Raw genomic sequence first — 26,044 nt, 5'->3', positions numbered from 1 at the left:
ATGTGTGAAACCTGTTCTCCAAGGTGATGATCTTTGGCAGGAAGGGTCTTTGGGAGGAAATGGAAACACAGAGAGATTAAGCACTTTGCCCAAGGTCACACAGCCCATGAAATGGCAGAGCCAGGGCTCAAACCTAGACTGGCGGCTCTGGGTCCCATGCTCTGGACTCCCAAGCGTGCTGTGTGCATCATTGTTCATGGTATGAACTCTCATACAGCATTCTCCGTGGGCAGGCACTATCTTCAGTACGTACACACTAGGTTTCCCACTGTTGCTGGAATAGATCACCACAAACACGGTGGCTGGAAACAATGCATACTTATTATCTCACCGTTTCACAGGCCAGGAGTCCCAAATGGGTGTTGTTGGGCTAAAATAAAAGTGTCGCCAGGGCCGCATTCCTTCTGGAGGCGCCAGGGAGAGTCCAATTCCTCGTCTTTTCCAGCTTCTACAGGTGCCCACATTCCCTGGCTTGTGGCCCCTTCCTCCATTTTCACAGGCAGCAAGGAGAGGTCACGCCTTTTCACACCTGTTCTGCACCCTCCCTCGCTTCTAAGACCCTCATGGTTACATGGGCCCCCCAGGATAATCCGGGACAATCTCCCTAACAGAAGGCCGGCTGATTAATTCTGTCTGCCGCCTCCATTCCCCTTGGCCTCGGAACCCAACATATTCAGAGCTTCCAGAGATTAATGCAGACATCGTGGCAGGGGAGGCATTCAGCCTACCGCACACACATACTCTAGCTCATCTGATCCTCACAGCAAGCTAAGACGTGGGTACCATTCCGAGCATCTGACAGAGGAGGGAATTGACTCAGAGAGATGTTGGGCGTATCGTCCCAAGTCACAAGGCAGCAGAGACCAAGGGCCCTAAGGTGTTCAGCTGCACCCGTGTCCTCAAGCACCGTCGAATGCCTATGCTAAGGAAACAGGAGCACCAGCCACCTCAAAACGAAGCAGTAGCATGGGAACATTTATGCCCCCAGCGGATCCCAGCACATGGCTTGTCTAGGACCCCCCCAGCTTTATATCTCCTACCTCATTTTACTACCAGAAAGGGCCCTGGTGGATGGCAGATAGTAGTTAGTGTCTCCCTCCCGGAGTGATGGAAACGTGAGTATCCATATTCTCGGTGATGCCGAGCCCTGGTCCCCAGAGGGGAGTGGCCTGTGAGCGGGCCACCATCCGAGACCTCTGGCGATTGTGGATTCTTCCCCACTCATTAGTGAGCTTCAGCCAACAATGGCAGCTGCTTACATAACCATAAGAGACTCTTAAATACAGAGAACAAACTGAGAGTTGATGGGGGCAGGGGAAATGGGTGATGGGCATTGAGGAGGACACTTGTTGGGGTGAGCACTGGGTTGTATGTAAGTGTTGCATCACGGGAATCTAGTCCTGAAGCCAAGACTACACTGTATGTTAGCCAACTTGCCAACTTAAAAAAACAAAAACAAAAACAACCACACTGACAGCTGCTTATAAAAGGAGCTACTTTGGATAAGGAAAGGTTTCAGGACCTTCTCGCGCTTCTCTGAATTCTTTCCACTGCGACCATCAAGGGCGCCTTTAGGAGCCAACAGCTAAATGTATCCAGAAAGGATCAGGAATATGGAAATGACTCGCTTTCCTGGGTGGAGGAGGGATGCTGGTTAGTTTTTATTCATTCCTCCTTTGTTTCTTTTCCTTTCCTTTCTTTTTTGTTTGTTTGTTTGTTTGTTTGTTTTGGGTTCTCCAGACCGTTGAAAACTGTGTGTGCATCTTAAGGAACCTGTCATACCGGCTAGCAGCAGAAACGTCTCAGGGACAGCACATGGGCACAGATGAGCTGGACGGGCTTCTCTGTGGTGAGGCCAACGGCAAAGATGCAGAGAGTTCCGGGTGCTGGGGCAAGAAGAAGAAGAAAAAGAAATCCCAGGATCAGGTAATGCGGGCGACTCTGCAGCTCCACACAATTATCCCCTCCCCTAATTACAACATTAATATTTCTTCTGCGTGTACACGTACGGGGCTCTGTACTTTCAACGCAGGCTAAAATCATTAACACATCTGCACAGTGTTCCCGTGGGGGGGGGGGGGTCTGACAGGGGGACATCGAATGACTTCCCCCACATCCTGCAGCCCAGTCAACATAGGAACTTTGCCAAAGAGAGTCATGTCAGTCCCAGGCAGGCTCTGAGGTAGCAGCTTGGAGAGTCCAACCCGGGCACTGATTCTTCTGTGTGTTGATTCGTACCTCGATGGAGGTCCTGGCCAGGGACAGGAGGGTGCTTTGCAGGTGTTCCACAGGTACACTGTAGGTGTGATCTAGGAAGAGAAGCTAAGCAGCCAACACATATTTTACTGCATGTTTTGAAACGTTTTGATATGTGATCTTGCATTTATTGTTAGAAATGGGGGCTCAGATTCCCAGTTCTCCAACAGAATGGCATTGGAAGCTTGGCCTTGGGGGACAATTCTGATAAATTCAGAAAGCTGAGCAGCTGGAGAGGTGTCTCCAAAATGATGGACTTTACCTTGGGCGGCTGTAAGTAGGCTGCCTGCACTGGGGTAATGGCCAATAGGAAGCCACTCTTGGCCTTGATGGAATCAAGATAGTCTCCAGCCTTTTCTCCCGGAGCCTCTGGAAGACGGAACCCTCACCCATCGGCCCCCCACCAGCTGAGGGAGTAGCGTGAGTCGTAGCTGCGGCCAGAAACCCCTACTACTGAGGTTTCTTCATCTCTCCTGGACAGTGATCATGAGTCCAGCCTTCCCCTGGACACTGTGGTCATATCCCAGCTGCTAACGGTCATACAGACCCAAGATCTGACTGTCTTCAAGAGTGAACAACTAAGAGAGCAGGACAGAACTCCCAACACTGTCTCTTAGCAGGTTTTAATTCAAAATAAATATGCAAAAGTATCTGTTTAGATCAGAGCCCATCATTTTTTAAAGTGTTCTCAAAATCATTTTGCTTTGAGTAAGGGTTATAGGCGCTATTTTGTTTGGAGGAAGGATTCATGGGAATGCATTCTTAAACATCATTCCTAAATTTAACTTGAATGCATCAGTGTTCACATGTTTTAGGTTCTAGTTCTCTTGCTCTTTGTGGCCCCTGGGGGCCGCTCCAGACACATCTGCAGCCTCTAGGTCTGTACATTCCGGCATAAACACACCTGTAACCTAAAAATACGTGCTTCTGGCCTTTTCGATGGTGATCTGCTGCTCTGAGACGCTCCCAACCCTGCTTTCTCTCCTGTGCTCTGTGTCCACCTTCTCCCTGAACTGCAGGAGCCTTTTAAGAGGATTGAGCCATACTTCTTAAAATCTCCCCTCAGGGGAATGCAGTGGTTAGCTAGCAGGTGTTTATTGAACTGTGCCAGGAATTATGCCAAATAGTATTGGATACCTCAGTTTTCCAACCCAGTACTTAAGGGGGCCAGACCATAATGCTTCTGACCCTTTCCATTATCGTACAAGCGAAACATGGCCTAACAAAGGTATAATGGGTCCTTCTCATGCTTTCCTTCTGCAATACTGTATACCATGTGGCCCTGTCCCTTTACTGCTTTATCCTGGAAAGTGAATGAGCATAATAAAGGTTGAAAAGAAGAATGGCATATGGGCAGGAATGTGGTGCTTGCCAATCTGTCAAGTGATCGTAATCCCCCAGGTCTTACCCACCACCTACAGACTCGGAACCTCCTGGATGGGCCCAGGCAACTTTGGAAGGCAGATTTGGGAAATTGTACTAATGCATGAGCCTTGGTGTAAAAAACAAAAACAAAAAACTTTGAACTGAGATTGAATTCACTCTGATTCCAAGGTTTTGTCTTCAGTCCTTTTTTGGATTCTGAACCATCCTTCTGATGGTCCCTGCATCTGTCACTGGTGTCCCGTTAGTAAGAGTTGGCCTCAGACCCTGAACCCTTTTTCTAACGCTGCCAATGTGTGCTCACGTGGCTTGAAGCCTTTCAAGTGACAGGTGATATTAGGCATTGATTGGGTCCAGAGAGTTCAGGAGTCAGAAGAAAATATTCACGGACTTCACCCCCAACCACATCCCTCCTTTCACGTTGTGAGCTGCGTCATGGAACCTTATGATGAGCAATTTCCCACCTTAGAATGTTGTACTTCGAACCATATTTTACAACATCAATGAGCCATTTTCTAAGTTCAGTAAGATGAAGAGATTAAAGCACTTTTATCATTTTTGCCAAAAGTCTAAGTGAAAATTTATAAGGGTCATTTGTCCCATCTTTTTCTCACAATATTTTCAAGGAGACAAAAAGGATTTCTTTAAGAAAGTTTTGCTGAAGCAGCCATGTTAGAATACAGAACATTGTTGCTTATAAAGAAACATCAAAGCCATGGTTTCAGTCAAGTGATAGTTACGTAAAAGACTTTGAACTGTGCTCTCACGTAATAAAAGTATCTTATGAAACATTTTAGTGAGGGTGTAAACAGATAATAATTATGGTTGTTTGAAAGTCATTTAGGATGTTTTGTCAAGTTCAGTCAAAAGTAGAAAAAAACAGTCAAAAGTAGGAGCCATCTTGCATTGAAAACGGATGGAAGGGAGGCACAGCTGAAAGGTCTGGAGATGGGGAGGAGAGCACCAGCATCTGGCATGAAGAAGAGGGATAGATAGGAAGACGCCCTCACATCCAGTTGGCCCCCAGCCTGGTGACTGGTCCCCAGGAGAGAACTGAGTCTAGATGGCGCCACCTGCTGGGAAGGATGGGCATATGCACCAGTCTGGGTCTCAACAGAGAAACCTTGCTTCTTGAGGAATGTGCTTTGCACTTGGGGAAACCAGGCAGCCATTCCAAGTTGTCTAAAGGAATTAAAAGCCAGCTGCCTCCAGTGAGAGGAGGAACCAAGGCCCTAATTCATCACTGTTAACTGGTTGCCGCAAGGTGAGAAATGGAAATGTCCTCGGGTCTGTCTAGGACAAAGCATCCCCATCCTTGCTAACACCAGAACAGAAGGTTACCTTCAGAGCCTGCAGACTGGCGTAACTCATCTAGAAGCTTCCAGAAGGTTGTAGGTTTACAGCTTTAATGATTGTCAGATATCCAGTCTCTGGAATCTGTTGCTCATGAAGTCAGGTTTTCAAAGACTATGTAGTGACAAGAGAGCATATGGAATACAAAGTGGAGGAAAATGATATAAAAATGGGAGTGTATATAGAGATACGTATGATGTTGATAAAACCTGGCCAGGTTTGCAAAAGGTGTATCACATACAAATATAAAATACATATGTATATATTTTTATTATTTATATATAATATATTCATTATTATATGTTTATATATATTTGTATTTGTATATATACATGTATGTATTTCTAGGGAAAGTACAGTAACATCAAAGACAAAGGCTACTGATTGTTTCGTACTTTTGTATTTACAAATTTTCGAACAGGCATTACATTTATAATCTTTTCAAATGCCATCTAGAAAATAATATTTTGAAAAGCATGAAGTGATTAAGTCAGTGTTTGCTTATAAGAATGTATTTGTTTTCCTTCTTCCATTTAAGACACCAGAGAAAGGTACAAGGAAAGTTTGTCTAATCCGCAACAGACACTGCCCAGGACAGAGAAACCAGAGATTTTACGAGGAAGCCAAAGTGATAAAAATCATAATTGGTTTAATGATTGCCTCTGGGGCTTTGCTATATCCCAGAATTTTATGTTGATCTTACCTCTGGCATTGTTATTCTATACCTTAGGAAAATTCTCTGACACTATGAAGGTCAGATTTAGTTATAATAAAAAAATCTCAGAAACTTTATCCTTCAGATACTTAATTGAAATAATTCAAGAAGATGTAGGGTACAAAGATATGCTTCATTCATGCTCTTCTTTCAAGAAATGGCTGCTGTTGAATCATACTGGAACCATCACACCATGAGCCCCTGAGGGTAGAAGTAGTTAATATTTCTGGGCATCATATTCTGGTCCAAAAAGGCTTTGCAAATGTATTAATTTCTGACTCCGGGTTCAGTGCCTATTGCCAGATTATAAGAAATTGATGGTCTCTCTAGCCCTTTTCGGGCAGAACCCTACCCCCGCCCCACCAAACAATGTACACATCACGTGCCCAAAGGCACATGTCACCTGGCAGGGGCTCCACCTTCTCCAGCAGGGCTCTGTGCCAGCAGCTGGGCACGGTGGGGCAGGACGGGCAATCCAGAGATTGGGATCCAGGGAAATGCAAGTAGACAAAATCGGTGTATTTACTTTCCCACCTTTTGTAGAAATAAGCATCTTTTGTTTTCCAGTTTGGGAGATGGCCAAGCTTCCTGGGATGATGTCCGGGGGTTAGTGGTACTCGAAAATGGACTTGAAGTCACAGGATACCGCTGGCTGCTGGCCAGAGCAGACCTGAGGCTTCAAGACCCCACTCAGTGTGAACTTGACAGTGCAGAGAAACCGCTGAGGGGGAAGAAAACAAAACCAAAAACAAAAAAAAACAAGACAAGCAAGATGACCTAGAACTCAAAACTTCTCCCTTCTGTTGGAATATCCCTTGTGAATGTTTTATTCACGTGGATATAGATGTATCCACGTGGGTGAGGACATAGACCTCTGACAATTCAAAGACGATTCTGAGCCTCTTCTCGCGTGCTCATGTTCCCTCTCCCGGCCATCTTTGTTTCACGGTCTAGTGCGCTGTGGTCAATTTAAGCTCCTGTTCACTTCTTTCTTACGCCGTAGATGTCAAATGCATGGGCCAGCGGGAAGTTTCACTGATGATACCACCAAGCTGTTTCGTACGCCAAAGCGATAGTAATGGGATTCCATGTAAAATCTTGAATGCCTTCTTTTGTTCCCCATGACGATGGGCATGTCTTGGAGGAACCTCCAGGAGCTCCCACCTACCCATCCTTTGTCCCACAGGCCAGCCTCTAACCTTTCGCTCGTGTTCCTCCTCTGTGCGGTCTTCCCCTCCCCTCCGTCCGCTGCTTGGACGACTATCCTTTAAGGTCAAATAAAAGCATCTCTTCCGCTCTTTCAGGACTTCTTCCAAGTAAAAAGTTACCCATCTTCTAATCTACTTGCACATGGCTTTATTTAAACTGCCCCCGTCGTGCCAGTCACATTGTGAGTTATGTACAGTTGTTGACGCCCATGGAGAGTGGATCTGCTGAGGCGGGGGACTGGGTGCATCCGGTTTCTGTCCATTTCTAGCCCAACACCCAGAACCAGCTGTGCTGAGTGATGCTCGGTCTGGGGTCCGCAGCAGCCTCTACCCATCGTGTCAAGTAGACATTGAAACCTGTGACTTGTCCCAGTCACATCCATTTCTTTCCCGGTGACACTTGGGCTACAGGAGCCACTGTGAGCCAAGGGTATTCCATGGACCGTCTCTCTCCACTTTTGGTCCAAACTGCTCTCTGGCGTCTTGTGGCAGTGTTGTATTTTATGACGTTACTCAACATTCTGAATCTGTAGGGACCACCAAACCTAACAAACGTTGTGCATCGTGATGATCATCTAAAACCTGAGGATTTGTGTCAACAAATGGGTACGGGTGCGTCTCAAAGTACCCCTGGAGAAGCAACACTTTTGATCACGCCAGACTCAACGATGCTTTGTTCTGAGGACGTTAACGCATGACATAGGTAAATGGCGTGAGGCGTCATGAAACCCCATCACCTGAAAAGTTTGCTGGGATTTTCAGGACTTGCTATCTGGTATCACTTCTCTGTGAGTGTGACACATTGCCCACTGCATCACACAGATGTGACGGATGCACAGGAATGAGACTGTGACGCTAAATAGTGGTCAGTATCCCAAAGCACACAAACGAATTTCACTGCTAATTTAGATAACGTTGGAGATTTGAATTTTAAATAAGTTTCTTCTTATCTTGGCCAAAATGGATGTTAATTATAAACAAACATAAATATGCCGGTATATACATGCACACATAACATGTAAAATTTATACAGAAATAAAATAGTAATAAGCCATGAGATGAAAGTAACACAGACACCCCGCCCCCACCATCCCCCTCCTAGACAGAGCTGTGATTGGAATTTATACCAGGCATATATCCTTTCAAAACTTCTTCTATCCGTATTTATGCACAGCTTTGTTTAACCCTTCAAAAGACAATTTTAAGTACACTGCTGTGCATATGAGTCAGGCCATGTGTCAGACAGCCAAACCCGTAGACTTTATAGGCGTCCTTAGGGTTTATAAGTGTCCTGAGAATAGTTAAGTGTCCTTCCCAGCAATGTGGAGGTCGATGCTGCTGGCCGCCGTCATCTGCAGTCTTTGGAGGCTCTTAGATCTGTCATGTTCTTCTCTTTCGGGTAATTCCTCCTCCTCATGGTCCAAGGTGGCTCTTCATGTCCGCCGTCCAGGAGCAGAAATGGCACAAAGTCGACAGGATAGAGCAGAGTGCCCTATTGAAAGTCACGTATATCACTGCCACTCACCCCCTCTTTGGTCTGCATTGGGTCACCTTAGCCCCCGAAGTGCACGGTAGGCGGGATGTGTGATGTGCTTGTGGGGAAGCCATGACCCTCGGGCATTCCCTTCGCTCAGGAAAAGGGGGTGTCGTGGCATGCTTAAGGGGGTCAGCAAGAGCTTTCTGTCCCTGGGAGGAGGAATATTGTGTAGAGTTACCTGCGCATGGTAAGAAAATTTCACTTTTTATTTGTTTCTCGGTTTTGCAATTCCTCGGCAGACAGCGCAGCCCCTGGTTACCTGCACTCGGGGCTGCACCCGCTGCCCACCTGGGCACGCCACGGAGGACAGGGGTGAGCGCAGCACCCACTCTGTCTCCAGCTGCGCATTGTTGTGCACTCGTTTATCCCTGGCCTCAGCGTGACCTCTGTCCTGGCCAGCAGTCACCAGCGGAACGTGGAAAAGAATCACGCGGTAGGAACACACCTACAGCCACGTGTGCTGCGTGAACCCACGTGCTCGTGGTGTGGGAACCAATCCCTGATGAGCAACAAATTTGGCGTCTTCTGAATTTTAGTTAGTGCAAACTGTGACAAACTTGTGTAGTGAAGTCTCGCCTACACCCGTCATCGCCTTTCAGGGATTAATCCTTAGGAGGGAAATGTGGAGACCAAGTCCATTTTTCAAGGCTTGGGATACATAAGCCGGAATTTGTCCTAATCGCTCTGGAGGGCAGCGACAGTCGAGGCACATTTGGATTTGGTTTATTATCACTGATGGATCTGCCCCTCGTGACATTCCTGATGCTTTTAAGTTCTCATTTCAGAATAGCACGGGTCGCCTTTCTTTCTTCCAGTTTTCATTTTATTAGTGAGCCATACTTTTTCTTTTGCTGCTTAATACCATTTCTTTTCCAGCCATCAGCTTATTTCGGTGGCTGCTTGCTCCTCCCGGCTGGCTCCCGCTCGGTCTCACTGTAGCTTCACGTCACCGTATGCCAGGAGCTTGGTGACCCAAGACACGGTATTTCATGTCCTGCAAGCAACAAGCCACATGAGCCTGCAAAATCACGGCCGTGCCTTTCTGTGCAGTGACTCTCCTTTGTCACTACGCATGAGTGAATGAGATTCTCTTCCTACTTCTGTGCCTCTCATATGAACTATATCCCATCAGCAAAAAAAGTGCTGGATTTCTGATTTCAGTGAGTTTGCAGACTTAAAACTCTGAACTAGGCTTCCCCTTTACTTTCCTTGTTGACATTTGACCATTCAGTACTCTATGCCATTAATAAATACTCTGTTATATACTACTAGATCAGGGTTCCTCAGCCTGCCCACTCTTGACATTTTGAGCCAGATAATTCTCTGTTGTGGGGGCTGTCCTGTGCCTTGTAGGATGTTATCAGCATTCCTGGCCTCTACCTAGTAGATGCCAACAGTACCCCTTTCCCCCGGTTGTGACCACCAACAATGTCTTCAAACATTGCCAGTCGTTCCCTTGGATGATGAAATCCCTTCAGTCAAGAACCACTGTATGAGACTATCTTTCAGGGGTGTATCAGCAAAGATATTAACAAACAAGATTACGGGATTCTCTGAGGCAGGTTGGCATGTCAAGGACAGAGTGCCTTTAAAAGGAAAGTAATGGAAAAAGTAAAAAGGAAGTACTGGAGAGGTTCCTGGCCCAGGTTTTCCCAGATGTGGATGAGAAGTTAGGAGCAGAGAGAATTCTAGAGGGGTCTTAGCGGTGTTCTGGTTGGTTCCATCACAATGACTGGGAGAAAAGGCGGATAAGCCTAGTGATGTGGCCCAGCCTCAATAACTCTGTGGGGCACAGCACAGTGGTGTCATCGTGTCGGTCTCTGGAGCAGGGCAGTATCACCGGCCTCCCTCCCACCTCTTCCTAAGGGGCGGGTGGTTCTGAGCAAACGATTGGGGGTGCCCGTCACCCTCACACAATGCCCCTTGGCTCCAGACTGACAGAGAATCAGCAAGGCTATCTATCCCTGAGTCTCTTTATTCTGATACTTGATTCAGAAAAGAATCCTGCCACTTGAACATAGGTTTCTAATCTCTCAAGTGCAGAACGCTTTGTGTCTTCAAGGAGAGCCGAGAGACCATGTGTGCCACATAAATATGGCTCCTTGGCCACCACCTCTGTCCCGTTTTTGCACGGATTCCACCCTCCCTGTAATCTACGTCTTCCGAACAGCGACCAGGGGAGTTCACACACCTGAGCCACCTTCTTCTTCAAAATTCCCAAGGGTCAACATAAGAATCATCTCTCTCCTGGCTCTTTAGCATTGCTCTGAGTTTCTTCATAACCAGAACTTCTATCCCCTGCCTCCTTTTCCCTTAATCCCCCCAAAAGCTGGAAGTGCTAAGGAAACCCTGTCGAGGGAAGATCTATTAGCAACTCGGATGTTCAAACCAAGCCAAGCAAAACTGGCAGACAGAGGATGGACTTATGTTTATGTTGTTGCTTTTTAAAGTATGTGTACAGGCTGACGCCTGATTAAACGGAGCCCGGCGTAAGAGGACATGCCTGCCAGTTCACATCTCTGAGCTATCTTCTCTTCTGACACACGAGGTGTACCTTCAGCTGGGAGGGAAGAGTGGGATTTTAAGGTCAATGTTCCCCTGCTGCTGAAGATCCACGCAGTTTCCTTGGCCTGTTGTATATTTCACCCAGATCCCTTCGGAACAAAACTTGGCCTGCACAAGGGTAGTGACGGTGATGCCCTCTCAACGGTGGGAAAATATGGGCAACAGAGATGCGTCGCAATGGCGAAGAAGGCTTTTCTGTTTGTGAAGACACAGCCGAGCAGGAGAAGCTCTTCTCCTTACGTGGCCTTGCAAGGCTGCGACATATGGAGAGAGGAGCGGGGTATCTCTGCACCTCTGGACTGTAGATGCTTCCCCCAGCCTCGGGGAGCTCTCCTTCTCTGCATCTCTGTGGAAGCCCGCCCAGTGTGACAGAACGGAGGCTGGGCAGTTGTAAACTTGGCAGAAGGGGAAGAGCTGAAAGGCTCTCGTTAATTTTTCTCACTAGTAGGGGCTTTTATGAATGCAATAATTAGAGCGCTCTGCGAGCCACCATCCCTGAGAGAAGCCCGTGTTTACAAAGTCTTGGTTTAAAGGGGCGCCTGGGTGGCTCAGTCGGGTAAGCATCTGACTTGAGCTCAGGTCATGATCTCAAGGTTCATGAGATCGAGCCCCGCCATCGGGCTCTGTCTGTGCTGACACCTGGGAGCCTGGAGCCTGCTTCAGATTCTCTGTCCCCCTCTCTCTCTGCCCCTCCCCCGCTCATGCTCTGTGTCTTGTCTCTCTGTCAAAAATAAATAAGCATTAAAAAAATTAAAAACAAAAAAAAAAACCCCACAGAGTCTTGGTTTATGGACATCTTTGCTTTCTGGTTTGGGAACGTTCGGATTTTTATCCCCAACTTACACCATTCTCTTCATATAAGGAGAAAGTGGCTTCTACTCTTCCATACTGCAGCCGACTAAGAAACCTTTTACATAGAATTTAAGCTGTGTGGGGAAACAAAAGTATGGAAACCAAGTCCAAAGAAAGGCTTTCGTCTTGTTTTTTGTTGGTCCGTTTGTTTGTTTAAGCCACACATTGGACACAGCCCCGCACCTGTGTAACTTTCTTCCCAAGGGGACATTTCTTAACTGTGGCCAGTAGATCTCTCCTCCCCTGACTATGACCATAGCAGAAACATCAGGTCCAAAAATCAGCAGCTCCTTGGCTTGTAACACGGAGGCTTGTTATTCTCTTCCTTTCCAAAAAGATTTAAGCATTACCTTCTTGAACAGAGAATACCTTATTTTCAATTCTATGCAGTTTTAGAAAATGAATGATAGAGACTGTTGATTGATTTGCTTTATTGATGTCAGTCATACAGTTACACATTTAAGATCAGTAGAGAAAAGCGCTGATGGTATGTTATTGAGTGTGGCACTATTTGGGGCGATAAAACCAATTGATTTGCTCTGTGATTTACTGTCAACATAATCCTGCCACGCACTCTCCTTGCTTTGCTGACAGCTTGTCCCCGAGAGAGCTCCATGGCGGAAAGGTCATGGGGAAGCCAGAAGGATCAGAAGGATCCTACTACACCAAATGTACTTAGTCCTTACTGTGATTATGGCTTAGTCTACTCAGGCTGCCGTAACAAAATACCAAAAACAGTGGGGGGGGGGGGGGTGGGAGGACTTAAACAACAGAAATTTATCTGAAAGTCCCAGATGAAGGTACCAATAGATTTGGTGTCTGCTGAGAGCCTCTTCCTAGTTCACAGATGACCCCTTCTTGCCACACCCTTACAAGATGGAAAAGAGAAACTCTGGGTCACTTCATTTCTTTATAGGGACACTAAACCCAACGTGGGGGTTCCATTCTCATGACCTCATCTAAACCCAATCACTTTTCAAAGGCCCTGCATCCAAACACCATCAGATTGGGGGTTGAGGCTTTTAACATAAGAAATTGGAGGAAGGGGGCCACAAACATTCATTCCAAAGCATTATCCTTTTAAAAAAATCTGAAAGACTCTGGTGTAATGCACTCAGTTCTTCGCTTCTTGAGCCCTAACTGTATATGTAAAATTCTAAATTACTACAAAGCAGACAATGAGTAAGGGCAGTGTTAATGCCAGAAATAAATTCTCTGGCATTTTTTTTCCTGTGTAACAACATGTGAATCACCTGTACAAAGTGTAGTTTGAACATTTAAGTAATAACTCTAAGAATCGAGGGCTTCTAGAACTTTTGCAAGTTTTGTTAAAATATAACCGATGAAAAGAAAACTGTGCACAAAACTGAGGAACGTTAACTCTCGAGCATAAAAGTAAAATTTACTACCAAGAATAAGGGAGGGTTTCACTGAAAACTTCCCCCAAGCCAGATTTTTTTCTAAACCGCAGAGGCCTTTCTCCTTTTTCTTTTGCTTTCCCTTTAGCTACTCTCTGCTTGATTTTTAATCTTCAGCCTGATAAATGAAGATACGTAAATACTGAAATATATGTATATACATAGAAGCGTGTGTATGTCATAATTTGTCAGTAATGCAGATAGTAAATCAAAAATATTCTGCTACCTTTGCTCCTGTTAGTTTCCTGGAAATATTTTGTCTTCTTGACTGTGACCCGTCTTTGGTACAAAGAAATTCTCTGTCCTGACTTGATGACATTTTGCATCTTTATTTTTCTCATATTTCAAGCTCTTAGACAATGTTTGGTAATGTGCCCTCAAGATATAGTCCAAAACAGTTTGCTTAAGGCTTACAAATTCAGTCCTGTGTTCGTAGGACTACATAGCTGGATGATCAGTGGGTTGATTGTATGAAAGATGTAGCCACAACTTGCCCTCTGTCCACGTGCTAGTCTTATAGCAAGTTTAGGATGGATGCATCTTGTGTTCAACTTATAAATGATGTATTTCCACTTTGGTGATAAAATTGCATATCCCATGACTTGTCACAGACCCTCACTCCAGAAGAAGCTTAGCCCTAAAAGTTTGCATGGGCAGAGTGTCCATGACCGAAGTCAGATCCTGATGTCACCATCACCCTAGGGTCCTGTTGGAGTTGATTTTCCAGGCAGCATAATGTCAAGTACATTGGCACACTCTTAGAGAAGACTTCAGGTCTTTTTATAGGTGGTAAAAGTCTATTTTTAATAGACAATTGATAAATCTTTCCCTGTTAACTCAGTAAAAGTTTGAAATAATGTACCCAGATAAAAGCCACACACATTGAGTGGCTTTGAAATAACTCTTTTTCTTTGGTATTGACACACCAGGGTGCCATCAATGTTCCGAAATAGCAGAGAATCCCCTTTGAACTTCATTTCTAGTTGCCACCAAAGATTATCCGTATTCACATCAGTTTTCCTTTTATTTCCTTCAGATTCTCTTTGTAGCCATTAAGAAAGGATTGTAATAAAAGATATTTAAGAGCTACATAGATCACATGTCCGAGCAGAAAAAAATTGTCTACTGATTTAGCCATTTATCCTATTTTATTGTGAAGAAGTTAGGAAAGGAGAACAAGATGAGCCCAGCAAATGATAACACAGCTCCTTTTTGTTCTTAGAGTTTGGCTATCGCATTTTGTAACCAGCGTGCAAATACTACTTCTGGGCACGTCCAGCTGTTACATTAGTTCTTCCTACATGACAGGGAAATGCCATGCCTATTGAGTTTCAAATTTCATAATATGATTGTTCTGAATATTACCAAATCTTTATATGAAGACAGTAGCTTAAAAGTTTGAAGGGGGCACCTGGGTGACTCAGTAGGTTAAGCTTCTGACTCTTGATTTCAGCTCAGGTCATGATCTCATGGTTCATGCGTTTGAACCCTGCATGGGGCTCTGTACTGACGGTGCAGAGTCTGCTTGGGATTCTCTGTCTTCCTCTCTCTCTGCCCCTCTCCTGTTCTCTCTCTCTCTCTCTGTCTCTCTCTCTGTCAAAATAAAGAAATAAACTTCAAAAAAAAGTTTTAAGGAGATGACCAAATAAACCATGAAAAAAAAGCTTATATAAAGTAATTTTCCTTTACCTGTTGCACCAGCAGAGACATTCAGTTCCCCAAACTGGTTTCTCTGGACGAGTCAGTATTACCCCTGCTTCATCATGGAAGTCAGCAAACCTGCAGAATGACTGGTCTCTTTCCCTGGCACTACCTTTCTACCCAGTGTAGCGAGCCCGTCTCAAATAACGAACCAGGAGCAATGTGACAAGGCTGGTTCACTTCCAATGTTGTTACTTTTTGTACTTACAAGAAATGTACTGGTTTCATTAGTAGGCTTGCACAGGCGCAAAGTCATTTCGGAATGGTTTAGAAGTGGCTTTGGTTAAAAGCATAAGCAGATTCCCCCACGTTGAGTGTCCTTGTTACGACGTTGAAATTGAGTGACATTCTCATTGAAGATGACCTTTTGTGGGATGTCCAACGTCCATCCTTGGGATATTCATCTCTGAGCTTTGGCCTTCGCTTAAACTAAGCTGTGGCATAATTGAGAAAAAGAAGACATGAGTTTTTAATTTTTCTCGTAGTAAATAATGCAATTCTTAAAATGATTTGTGACAGTTAAATAACTTTACACTTTCCCTATCAACACTTCCATCTTTATGTTCCAAGGATATGAAGTAAGCTTGTGCTCCAGTAAAATTTTCAGAACTAAGAAACACAGGTTTTGAAATACAGCTATGATTGTGTATTTATACATAGATATATACACACATACATGTACAGATATGGGCCCAAATATGTGCAGGGAAGTTTAGTATATGTCATTTAGACTATATGTTAAGCAGCCATTAATAAACACAAATAAGGAGTAAAATAAATTAGTGTCCCTACCCTGAAATTGTGAAGGATGATTTTGTTTTCCTGGGACTTTTCTCATAGGTAAATACGCGAGTATTTTTTCTAAACATAGAGTTTACTTCATTTCTACCCTCATTGTATTTATTGCCTTTATCTTTCCCAAAAGACAAAGGTTGTTTGTGATCAAAGATCAGAATCACTATTGTAATTTTTCATATTTTTAAAATCCTAAGAGGAACAGAAAACTTGAACTGTGGAAAAAATGAAAGACATGAACACTTTGTTAATGAGTTTTTATTACCATGCGTGTTTCTGTGGCGCATTTTACTTGCTGTAAAGCACAAACCACATACCGCTTTGCATCCTGCTTTGTTCATTTTACGTTTATTATTTGTCCAGACACATTGCTACACGGTCGTCATAACTACCATTTTTAATGGTCTGCTATATCCCCTTGTGCAGTAAGTGGTAGTTTTGAAATTATTTGTTTTAATTTTTAATTACACATTCTCTTATTATTCGCCAGATCCAATTCAAAGCCAGCTGAACGATCAGAATCGCCATAAAATCTAGATTTGCCGTTAGCTAGGTCAATGCATCTGATAAGCGATAGCAATTGTCTCTTTTTGTGATGTCTACAATGCAGTGATGGAATTCAAAGTCCGACAAATACGTATTTTAGGAGTTATATAAGAATTTATCAGCTGGCACTTAGGCATAAGAATTAAAGGCAGTTGAGTGTTGCCATGTACTCTGTTATGCTAGTAGTAGGCTAACTGTAAGACACGCCACCTTGATCGTTGGCTTTCGTCCACTCTATCCACCAAAATTAACTTATTTCCTCTTCCTTTTAACAGCAATGTGCTGGCACCGTTCTTACAGAGCTTATGCGTTCTCCTGCCAATTACATTCACTTACGTACATGCTCTACAGTCTTTCACTTTCCATCCTAAGCTCTTGGTGGACGGGAGTGGCTCTCTCGTTTTTGGCTTACGAAGGCACTACCCTGCGCGCAATCGATGTTCACCAGACGTCGTGTGTGTTTTTGTTTCTGTGCGTCACGTTTACAGGAGGCAAAGTTGGGAAGTGTAACGATGCTAAAAATGTTTACTCTCTTATTTTTTTTTCCACCAGTGGGATGGAGTAGGACCTCTTCCAGACTGTGCAGAACCACCAAAAGGGATCCAGATGCTGTGGCACCCATCAATAGTCAAACCCTACCTCACACTGCTCTCTGAGTGCTCAAACGCAGACACGCTGGAAGGGGCGGCAGGTGCCCTGCAGAACTTGGCTGCAGGGAGCTGGAAGGTATGACTAGTTCATTATCATAAAGAGGAAATCTGGAATTATGAGCACGTCCTTAGAAAGGAATAGAAATCCAGTTGTGAGATATGCAATTCCAATACAGTTTTTGAGGATGTTAGAGAAAGACCAGTTCCATTGAACTGTTGGACATAGAAAGGTATTCCTTTTAAAAATTCTCAAGGGCTCGGGAGTCCTTGAAGATCACTACAAAGTATAGATGAATAGATGTAAGTATGGTCATTGAAAATGCTGTGATATGCTTTCCATTCTATCTGTGTAGCTGAGCTATTTTGTTTTCAGGGGAGATTGTGACATGTGGATGCTTTCCCAAGCTCTGTTGCTTCCTGTTAAGGGAGCTAATACCCAAGCACCTTGTTTCAAAACCCATGCAAACCCCTATAATGTTGTAGTTGGTCCAGTCCCCAAAGGAAAAGAACCTCTTTCATTTTTAACCTATGGGCTTACAGAGTAGAATAGTATTGCTGGGTCTCTTTGGCCAGAAGGGACAATGGGGAAGGAGATTAGGAGATTAGGAGGGCCTTTTTCTCTGAATTCTTGAAAATACACACTGTTCCTGATTGGTTTTCATGGAAAATTTCCACGACCCTCATTTTGGGTAGAAAAGGATTCACCATAGCAAAGAATTCTTGAGTTTAGTCACTAACCATTACATGAGCTAACTTGTCTTATTGCACAGAAGAGTGTAGTCAAATGGGAGAATGAGGGCATATGGGGAAAATATCAAGAGAGGAAGTTTGAACCTCTGCCATCCATTTTTCATTTCATTTAATATAAAAGCCTGGGGCTTGGAAGACACATAAATCACTGTCTCGCATTCACTTTCTTTAAAACGATGTTAATAAGACACAGAGAATTCTCAGAAGCTCAGTATCACAGGCACTGCACATACTGTCCTCAGCATTGTCACACAACTACATCCTCCCTTCTTGCTCTAGCTTCCAATATCTGCCTTCTTGTGTCTTCTCTGTCGTTCTTTGTTTCCACTGCTGCAGCAATGCCTTCTTTCTCAGGTGGGACATCCCAGCCCTTGGGGACAAGCCCTGACAACACTTCCCAGGAGCTGGCTGCTGACATATGGGCAGACCCATCGCTTCTTTTGAGAGTCTTAGGAATGAACATCACTGTCTCTTTCCTCCCCGTCCATAGGTGTCCCCAGTGTTGCTCAGAAAGAATTCAGGTTGGACTAGACTTGAAGTGAAGTTACCTTTTGCTTTCAACCAGAGAAAAGTTTCAAAAGTTGAGTCACGTCAGGAGGAGTCCCAGAGTAGGGCCTTGCATGACTGGGGAAGAGATAATAATGGAAATCACTTCCTTGAATGAACCCTGTGTTCGATCTTATCTCCCTCTAAATTTAAGAGGCTTTGATTCAAGTTACAACTCAAACTTAGTCTCTGCCTTTTCTGAGCTTTGTGACCCTGAGCAAATGATAGTGCCTGACTGCTTGGATGTGTCAGTTTCAGACAGAGAATACTGTGGCTGCTTCAAGTCACAGCTTGCGGATCAATCCTGACACTAGATGCAAAAATGGTGGCAGGATGCCACAGGCCAATGGGCTGTTATTACATGTGGCCAAAAGTTTGGTCAACGCTACTTATCAAAAGCATTTGCCATCCTAATAACTCTAGAAAAATGGCGTAGTCTTCAGGCAGGGCAAGGGACTGCTAAGGAATATTTGTGTGTAGTTATAAATATATAAATATATGGGGGCGCCTGGGTGGCGCGGTCGGTTAAGCGTCCGACTTCAGCCAGGTCACGATCTCGCGGTCCGTGAGTTCGAGCCCCGCGTCAGGCTCTGGGCTGATGGCTCAGAGCCTGGAGCCTGTTTCCGATTCTGTGTCTCCCTCTCTCTCTGCCCCTCCCCCGTTCATGCTCTGTCTCTCTCTATCCCAAAAATAAATAAACGTTGAAAAAAATATATATATATATATAAATATATGTATATTTATTTACTAAGAGTTTTCTTATCAAAATACAAATGCACAAGCATGCATAATAGTCAATCACATTATCTTCATTTACTGTATAATGTATTAACACACCATATTAAATGATAAGGACATATGTGGGAAGGGAAAGTAGACAATCCATAGTGATGATTTAGGGTCATCATTAAGCCAAATACTGGTAAATGGTTATAATTTTTAAAAGATCAAAAATAACTTGTACAAAAACCAAACAGAGAAATCCTTCCTTTTCAAAATAAAAAAAAAAAAGATTTTTTCAAGAAAGAGTCTTCGCTGATTAACAGATTGATTAAAGACTCACAATGGGATCAAGTTTCATGCAGACAGTGCTACCATCTGAAACCTAGAGTACTAAGAATGTATTTTTACAGCAACTGTTGAAATTTAGTGGCATTTTTTTAGTGTCCTTAACTTTTTATGACCCAAACAAAAGCAGAAATGTAAAGTGTAAAGCACCAGAATTCTGTATAGAGACAGCTTTTTATAGACCTCATCATGCGAAACAATAACTTCTCTTTATAGGAAGATCACGCACACTCTTTTTCTGTAACAAATTGACTAGCAAACTAGATCTTCATAATGGTCTTAAATACTTTTTAAACTTTAAGAGACTCATTACTTGGTTTATGAGCATCAGAAAAAGAATAATGGTATAATGGCAAAAGCAGAGTGATACATTTTTTTCATAGTCAACATGGACTTTGGTTACTTTTTTTTTTCCACTTACAGCACAATTATTTTGTTTGTCACAGAATATCAAAACAATTGGATATAGTACTTTGGAGATTTCCAAAATGTGAATGAATGCTCTTTCAACTCGCATTTGTGGGTTATTTCCGTTGTAATTGAACTTTATGCAAACCTAGGGTTTGAACTATAGAAATACATTCTGCACTTATTATTAAGTCGGATACTTTAGATATTTTTGTAGAGTCCCCCTAAAATGTGACCATTTTCAAAGAATCTATTATTTATTTTATTTACTTTCTAAAAAAAGATAGAGTAAAGAGATACTTGGATATTAAGCTGTTAATATTTAATGAGGTAACATGATAGCAACATAGATGTAGTGAAGAAAGAAACAGAATCTCTGGCCATGTGGCCAAAATGAATAAAAAATAAGAGAACTGGGAAATTTGAGACTTGTCCCTAGAGTCAGGGGCAACAGCCTTGACAAGGACAGTGAATTAAGTGGAGCTTAGCAGTTGGAGTACCATGTAAAAGTGAACCCAGGCATCAGTGGAATACAGCAAATAAAAGTAGAAACCATGGTTTGACAATTGTCTTATTCTAGTTAATGGTGTGATGTGAAGCATAAAGTTTAAATAAAAAGAAACAAAGTTTTGAAAATGGTGCATGAAGCATGATGCCTAGGAGGTAGGAATTGGGTCAGAATAAACACAGAGGTTATCTGAAGATCCTGCCCAATCAACAGGCTCCTAGAGACAACACATTCAGTTGGACATGATGACCAGCCTGAGGCAGGACAAGGATGGGCCCAACCTAAGGAGGAGGAGATGGAGAAGATCTAGGTCATAACCAAGTCACTGGCCTTAATCACACATGACTTAGTGATTTCTTCCCCACAAGACCCCAGTAGCTAGTCCTGATAGCAAGGACTGCACTTGTCTTGTGAGTGCCATATACATCCAAATCCACTATAGAGTAAACCTGGCTCTTGGGAGTTTGGCATTACTTTCGTCATCATCATTGAACGATCTGATTTCCAAAGCCATGAGTTATAGAAACAGCTACACCTGGGGGGACTTCCAGCCAAGATGCCCAGATGAAGTGACAAGGTCCAGGTTTACCTACCTTTAAGGAAGAATAACAACAACAACAACAAATAATCTAGAGAAATATAACAAACAATGGTTTTTAAGACACCAAGCATTAGTCAGTGAAGGACAGTGATCTAGGAGAGACAGAAAACAAGCAAGGTGAGCCCTCCGATTGCTCCATCACACTGCCTTGAGAGTCTGCAGACCATGGCCCAAGACCTGGGAACTCCAGAGGAGCTCAGCAGACACTGAGCCTAGGAGACGGAGCTGGGAATCTGGGGAGACAGGGCACCTAGTGTTCATAGGACAGAGTTCCAGACAGGAGAAAGCCACACACAGAGGATTCCCCTCAAATATTCAGCAGGGAACCATCAGTGAATGCATGTGAGGTAAATGCCCAAAGCAGAGGAAAGAAGCTCGTGCAATTAGGGAGAATTAAACTCGGCTCACACAGGGATGGGTATAGTGTGCCTAACGAAGAGCCAGACAGGAAAACCTCGTACTTCATGGGCCACTGGGTATGTGCTCAGGAGGGTCTTGTCTCCTGATACTAAGCATATAATTAGCCCTGGACTAAATATGACCTGGTCTCTCCTATAAAATCTTAAAAGTAAGATCCAAAAGTAGCAATAGTTTCCACATTAACTGAATCCTAGAACAATGCTTAAAAATATCTGTAGGAATACAAAAAGCATGCAGCATCCAGCAGATTAAAATGAAGAATGTCTGGCATCTTAGTTGAAAATAAGCTTACAACCAAATAAAGAGGAAAATGTAGTTCATAATAAGGAGAAACATTAATCATTCAAAAGCGACTCAGAACGGACACAGAAGTTAACATTAGCAGACAAGCAGTTGCTATCAACTGTGTTCCCTGTGTTCAAGAAGTTAATTAGAACATGGAAAGTAAGTAAGACTCAAATAAAACCTCTAGAGTTGTAAATACAATGTATGAAATAAAAAACACATGGGATGGGATGGGATAATAGGAAGGTTAGCTATTGCAGAAGAAAAAGATTTACAACCTGAACAGAAACTACCCAAAATGAAACACAAAGAAAAAAAAAACCCATAAATTATCAATGAGCCTCAAGTGGCCTGATACACATGTAATTAGAATCCTCAAAGGTGGGGTGCCTGGGTGACTTAGTTGGTTAAGCATCTGACTCCTGATTTCAGCTCAGGTCATGGTCTCACAGTTTGTGAGATCGAGCCCCTTGTCAGGTCCTGTGATGAGAGCACATAGCCTGCTTGGAATTCTCTCTCAATCCCTCTCTGCCCACACTCTCTTTCAGTCTCTCAGATAAAGGTAAAAAAAAATTCTTAAAAAAAAAAAAATCCCAAAGGAAAGGAGAGAGAAAGGAGAAAGATAAGAGAACAAAAATATTTGGAGAAATAATACCTGAAAATTTCCCAAATGTAATGAAAACCCTAAACTCCCAGATCCAAGCAGTTCAAGAAAACCCAAGCAGAAGCATAAAGGAACCGTACTAAGGTGCATCAGTCAAATTGATCAAAATCAGTAGTAAACAGAACATCTTAAAATCAGCTAGAGAGTAACATTGTGTGTCAACTGCACACACACAAAAAATTATGACTTATTAAAAAAAAAGGCAGCTAGAAAAAAAAAAGACTTGTCCTTACAAAGAGAAGAGTGACAGCTGATTTCTCATCAGCAACAATGACAATGAGAAGACAGTGAAGCAACATTCTGAATCTGCCGGGGCCAATTACATATAAAACTGATTCTGGTTCGGTATCTACCAGGCACAACCTGCTCTTAAAGGAACCCCAGGGGCACAGATTATACCTAGGACAGTTGTAATATGATCAGGAACCTAATCCCCATTTGAGCACAGTTTAAGACATGGGCTAACCTGGGAACTGGCATTATTAATTATCTGAGCAGGTGGGTCAGTGGGAATTCAAACAAAAACTTCAGGTTAACTGTTCTTGCATCATCAGAGCTGTGGGGCTCAGGTCTTGCCACTCGGTATTCTGTTCTTCCAGTCCAGAGGATAAGCAAGTATTCATCGGCCCCGTGTCAGGGTCTAACCCCACACACAGGGACCACAGGATTAAGGGATTAGTTTGGCTTTAGAAAGGACCAGTAAAGGAGCATGTGAGCACTTTAAGCCCCAACAGTGTTTCTGTGGAAGTGGCTACAACTTGCTGGCCCTTTCAAAAATTGTGGTAGCTTTGATCCTTTTTATTAGTTCCTTTCAGTGGAGAGTGCTATTCTTAAATAATAACCACTAGATTCTAAAAATTAACCTAATATGATCTTTCATCAGGTAAACACTTTTTTACTCTCCGATTGTGAGCTGTTAGTTGGAAGACACTTGAAACAGGAAGCTGAGTTTGACTTGGTACCTTTCCCCTGGTACCTTCCAGTATAATAAACATGTAAACGAGAAGTTCAAAACCCATTGTGGGTGCTATGGTAGGAACGTATACACAAAGGTGTATGTCTACACTAGGCACAAGAGTGTTCCTGGAGTCGGTTTTACAAGGAAGAGGTCAGGAATGAGGAAGTACACTGCCAACGTCACTAGCTAACACCTTAGGGCTAGGAGTCCATGATTAGAGTTCACTGTAATACACTAGCAGATCTCCTTTAAGAAGGATGCTAACGGCCATAGCAAAGAGGTCCCAAATACGCAAGGGCTAATTCAAGATAGAAGACAGAAGTTATCTTCTCTGATGTAACAGGTATGGGCAGGTGTGTGAAGAGGGAAGCTCCCCTCCATGAATTAATTCACACCAGCTCACAACAGCCGTTCTGCCATCTTCAACACGTGACTTCCAAGGCTACTCTTGTGATCACCATCTACCAGCAAGAAGTGGAAAAAAAACACAAATCCACAACCAGAAATGTTCCCTTACGAGAGTCAAGATCTTACATGTGTGTCCCTCTTGTATAATCTGGGCTCAACTCCTAGCCTCCAGTAGACACATGCTTTCTCTACATTCATAGGCCCCTGACAGTGAAAACCAATTCCCAGTCACAAAGTAATCTGAATCCAGATTCAAAAAGAGTAAAATTCTTCATTCTGAAGGGACAGAGATTTGGTAATATATTCAATTTATGTTACAAAATAAAACTGTTAACATCTTTGTAAAAACCAATGGCACTTTAGGTACCTTACTAGCCAGGTCTTCAACCAAAGGTGTGCCTTGTATTTGCAAGACGGAGAGGGTTTGTATCAGCACAGTCCCTCCAGACTGTGCTTCATGTCCCCCGAATAATATGTTTTCTGGATCCAAGAGAAAAATATGAGATGTAACTCCCTCTCCCCATGAATCACCATGTTTATAAAGAAAAAAAAGAAGGATGCAATAAAGGAAAAGCTTTCTGATTTAGCATCTAATAAGTGAGGATGAGGAACAATTAAATTACTTTTATTTTGTTATATTGAATAAAGAATCCCTGAGTTCTCCCTGCCTACACTTCCCAGTCACCATCTTTGCTGTCAAAAAAGCAGGGGAGGAAGCAGATTCATTTGAACACTCATTCTTGTCCATATCCCCTTCCCAGTGGGATGTTTACACAGCCCTGTCACTAGAGAACGTGCCAGACTCTTAGAATAAGATCTGTGGCATCTGTCCTCTCAGACACACCACACCTGTGATCTAACAGCGTCACATTTTGTGGCCCAGAAGGCATTTCTAAATACCATTTGCACACAGTGAAGACATATTTGATAACAGTCACCAAAAAAGACTCTCTGTGTTCAGAAAGGCCCATTGTTAAAGGTATGTTTTTTCATTGAGAATTGCTGATCCTTGAGACGGCCTGAGAGGTAGGGGGACAGGTGTACTTGTTACTGTCAGTTGAGTGAATGCGTCTTCTCCATGGCTTTTATGTGAGCTTGACCTTCTTTATTTGTTCTTACCACAAAAGCATATCTAAATGCTTCCCCCGCCCCCGCCAGGAAATTCTCTTGCTTGCACTTCAATTTTCAGCATCGCATAAACACTTGCAGTAAAATTCAGTCTTTGCACTAACCTGACTTACGTTTTAAAAATACAAACAAACGCTTTACGTATGCAATAGCTGCCATGACCTTAATTAAACATTTTATTTATTAAACTGATTTATTGGTTTAACGGCACAAGGGAGTTCCTCGCTAGCCCTCTTCATTACAGATACAACTTTTTAAAATGGACTTTGAAAACAAAAACATGTAATCCTGCAACAAGATCTGAATTTAAACAGGGGACACCTATGTCCTGTCTCCACCGCAGCCAAACCCCAGCGTTTGAGGGCCTTGTGGTTGAGGTTCCCAGCTGCTTCATAAATCCTGTTGTGATCACCAGCCACAGTCCTGTATGAGCATGGTAATCCAGGTAGAAATCCACACTAAAGAGAATAATGTGACGCATGCAACAAAAGCCACACAGTTTCTGAGTATTTTGAACATTCTTTTTATAGTAAACTGTCAGAATGAGACGGAAGAAGGAGAATTTTTTTGATACTTTCTGCCCTCATATCACGAGAATGAAGGACTGCGGTAAATAACATAGCATCATAAGTGAATTCAGAAACAAATTTCAAAGTCTCGTGGAATCTGTGCAAAATTCATTGCAACTTATTCAATTTACAGCTGTCAGATTTTAGCACATTGTGGTCCTGTGACACTGGAGGATGCCAAAATGCATCTGAAAGGTGAAATTATGTTTGGAAGGATTTGGTTTGAAAACGTGACTTTTCTTTACCATATCAAAAGGAAACGTAGGGAATTTGATAAAGGAATTCAACGGGGAAACCGTCACACAACAGAAAACCATTTAATCGCCGACTATGCTTCTAAAGCAGGAGAACTTGTAAGATATTCATCAAAAATATTAATATTTAATGTGAATAGAGATATTAATCAACAAAGTCAGAAGTTTAGCACCATCATGGGTTCAGCCTCTTAATAGAATATTAAGTACCAAAAAAAAAACACTATCTCTACTTATTTAGCAAACTATTAGGATTTCAAGAGGGAAAAGCTAGTTAAATTACAGTGTTGATCTTCTTTTAGAAACATAAGTCAGCCTTAACCAGGGCTTAAGCAGGGGAGAAATTTTTGGAAAAATTGTAGCCATCAATCCTGTTTATGGCTGGGCTGAGAATTTGAAAAGTGAAGCTTCTGAGAATCCACATCAGATTGAGGTAGCCTGAGTGGAAAGGGTTAAAAAGCATTCTTCTCACTTTATTTTTTAAATATTTTTATTTAT

General features: G+C 43.0%; 1 protein-coding gene across 5 annotated transcripts in view; it reads left to right on the top strand.

Annotated features, from left to right (window-relative positions):
• Positions 1-26,044, top strand: part of CTNND2 (catenin delta 2) — a 945,427-nt gene that overhangs the window by 810,240 nt on the left and 109,143 nt on the right. For all 5 annotated transcript variants that reach the window (XM_086676153.1, XM_086676178.1, XM_086676183.1 and 2 more), the window contains exons 14-15: positions 1,741-1,926; positions 16,882-17,055. In XM_086676153.1, the coding sequence (XP_086532279.1) occupies positions 1,741-1,926; positions 16,882-17,055 (360 nt within the window). The remainder of the gene's footprint in view (positions 1-1,740; positions 1,927-16,881; positions 17,056-26,044) is intronic.

Source organism: Puma concolor, chromosome A1 (genome assembly GCF_028749965.1).
Source record: "Puma concolor isolate L17-30 chromosome A1, mPumCon1.1.hap2, whole genome shotgun sequence".
Lineage (NCBI taxonomy): Eukaryota > Metazoa > Chordata > Mammalia > Carnivora > Felidae > Puma > Puma concolor.
The sequence above is the reverse complement of the archived record's forward strand: the minus strand, read 5'-3'. Positions and strand labels throughout refer to the sequence as shown.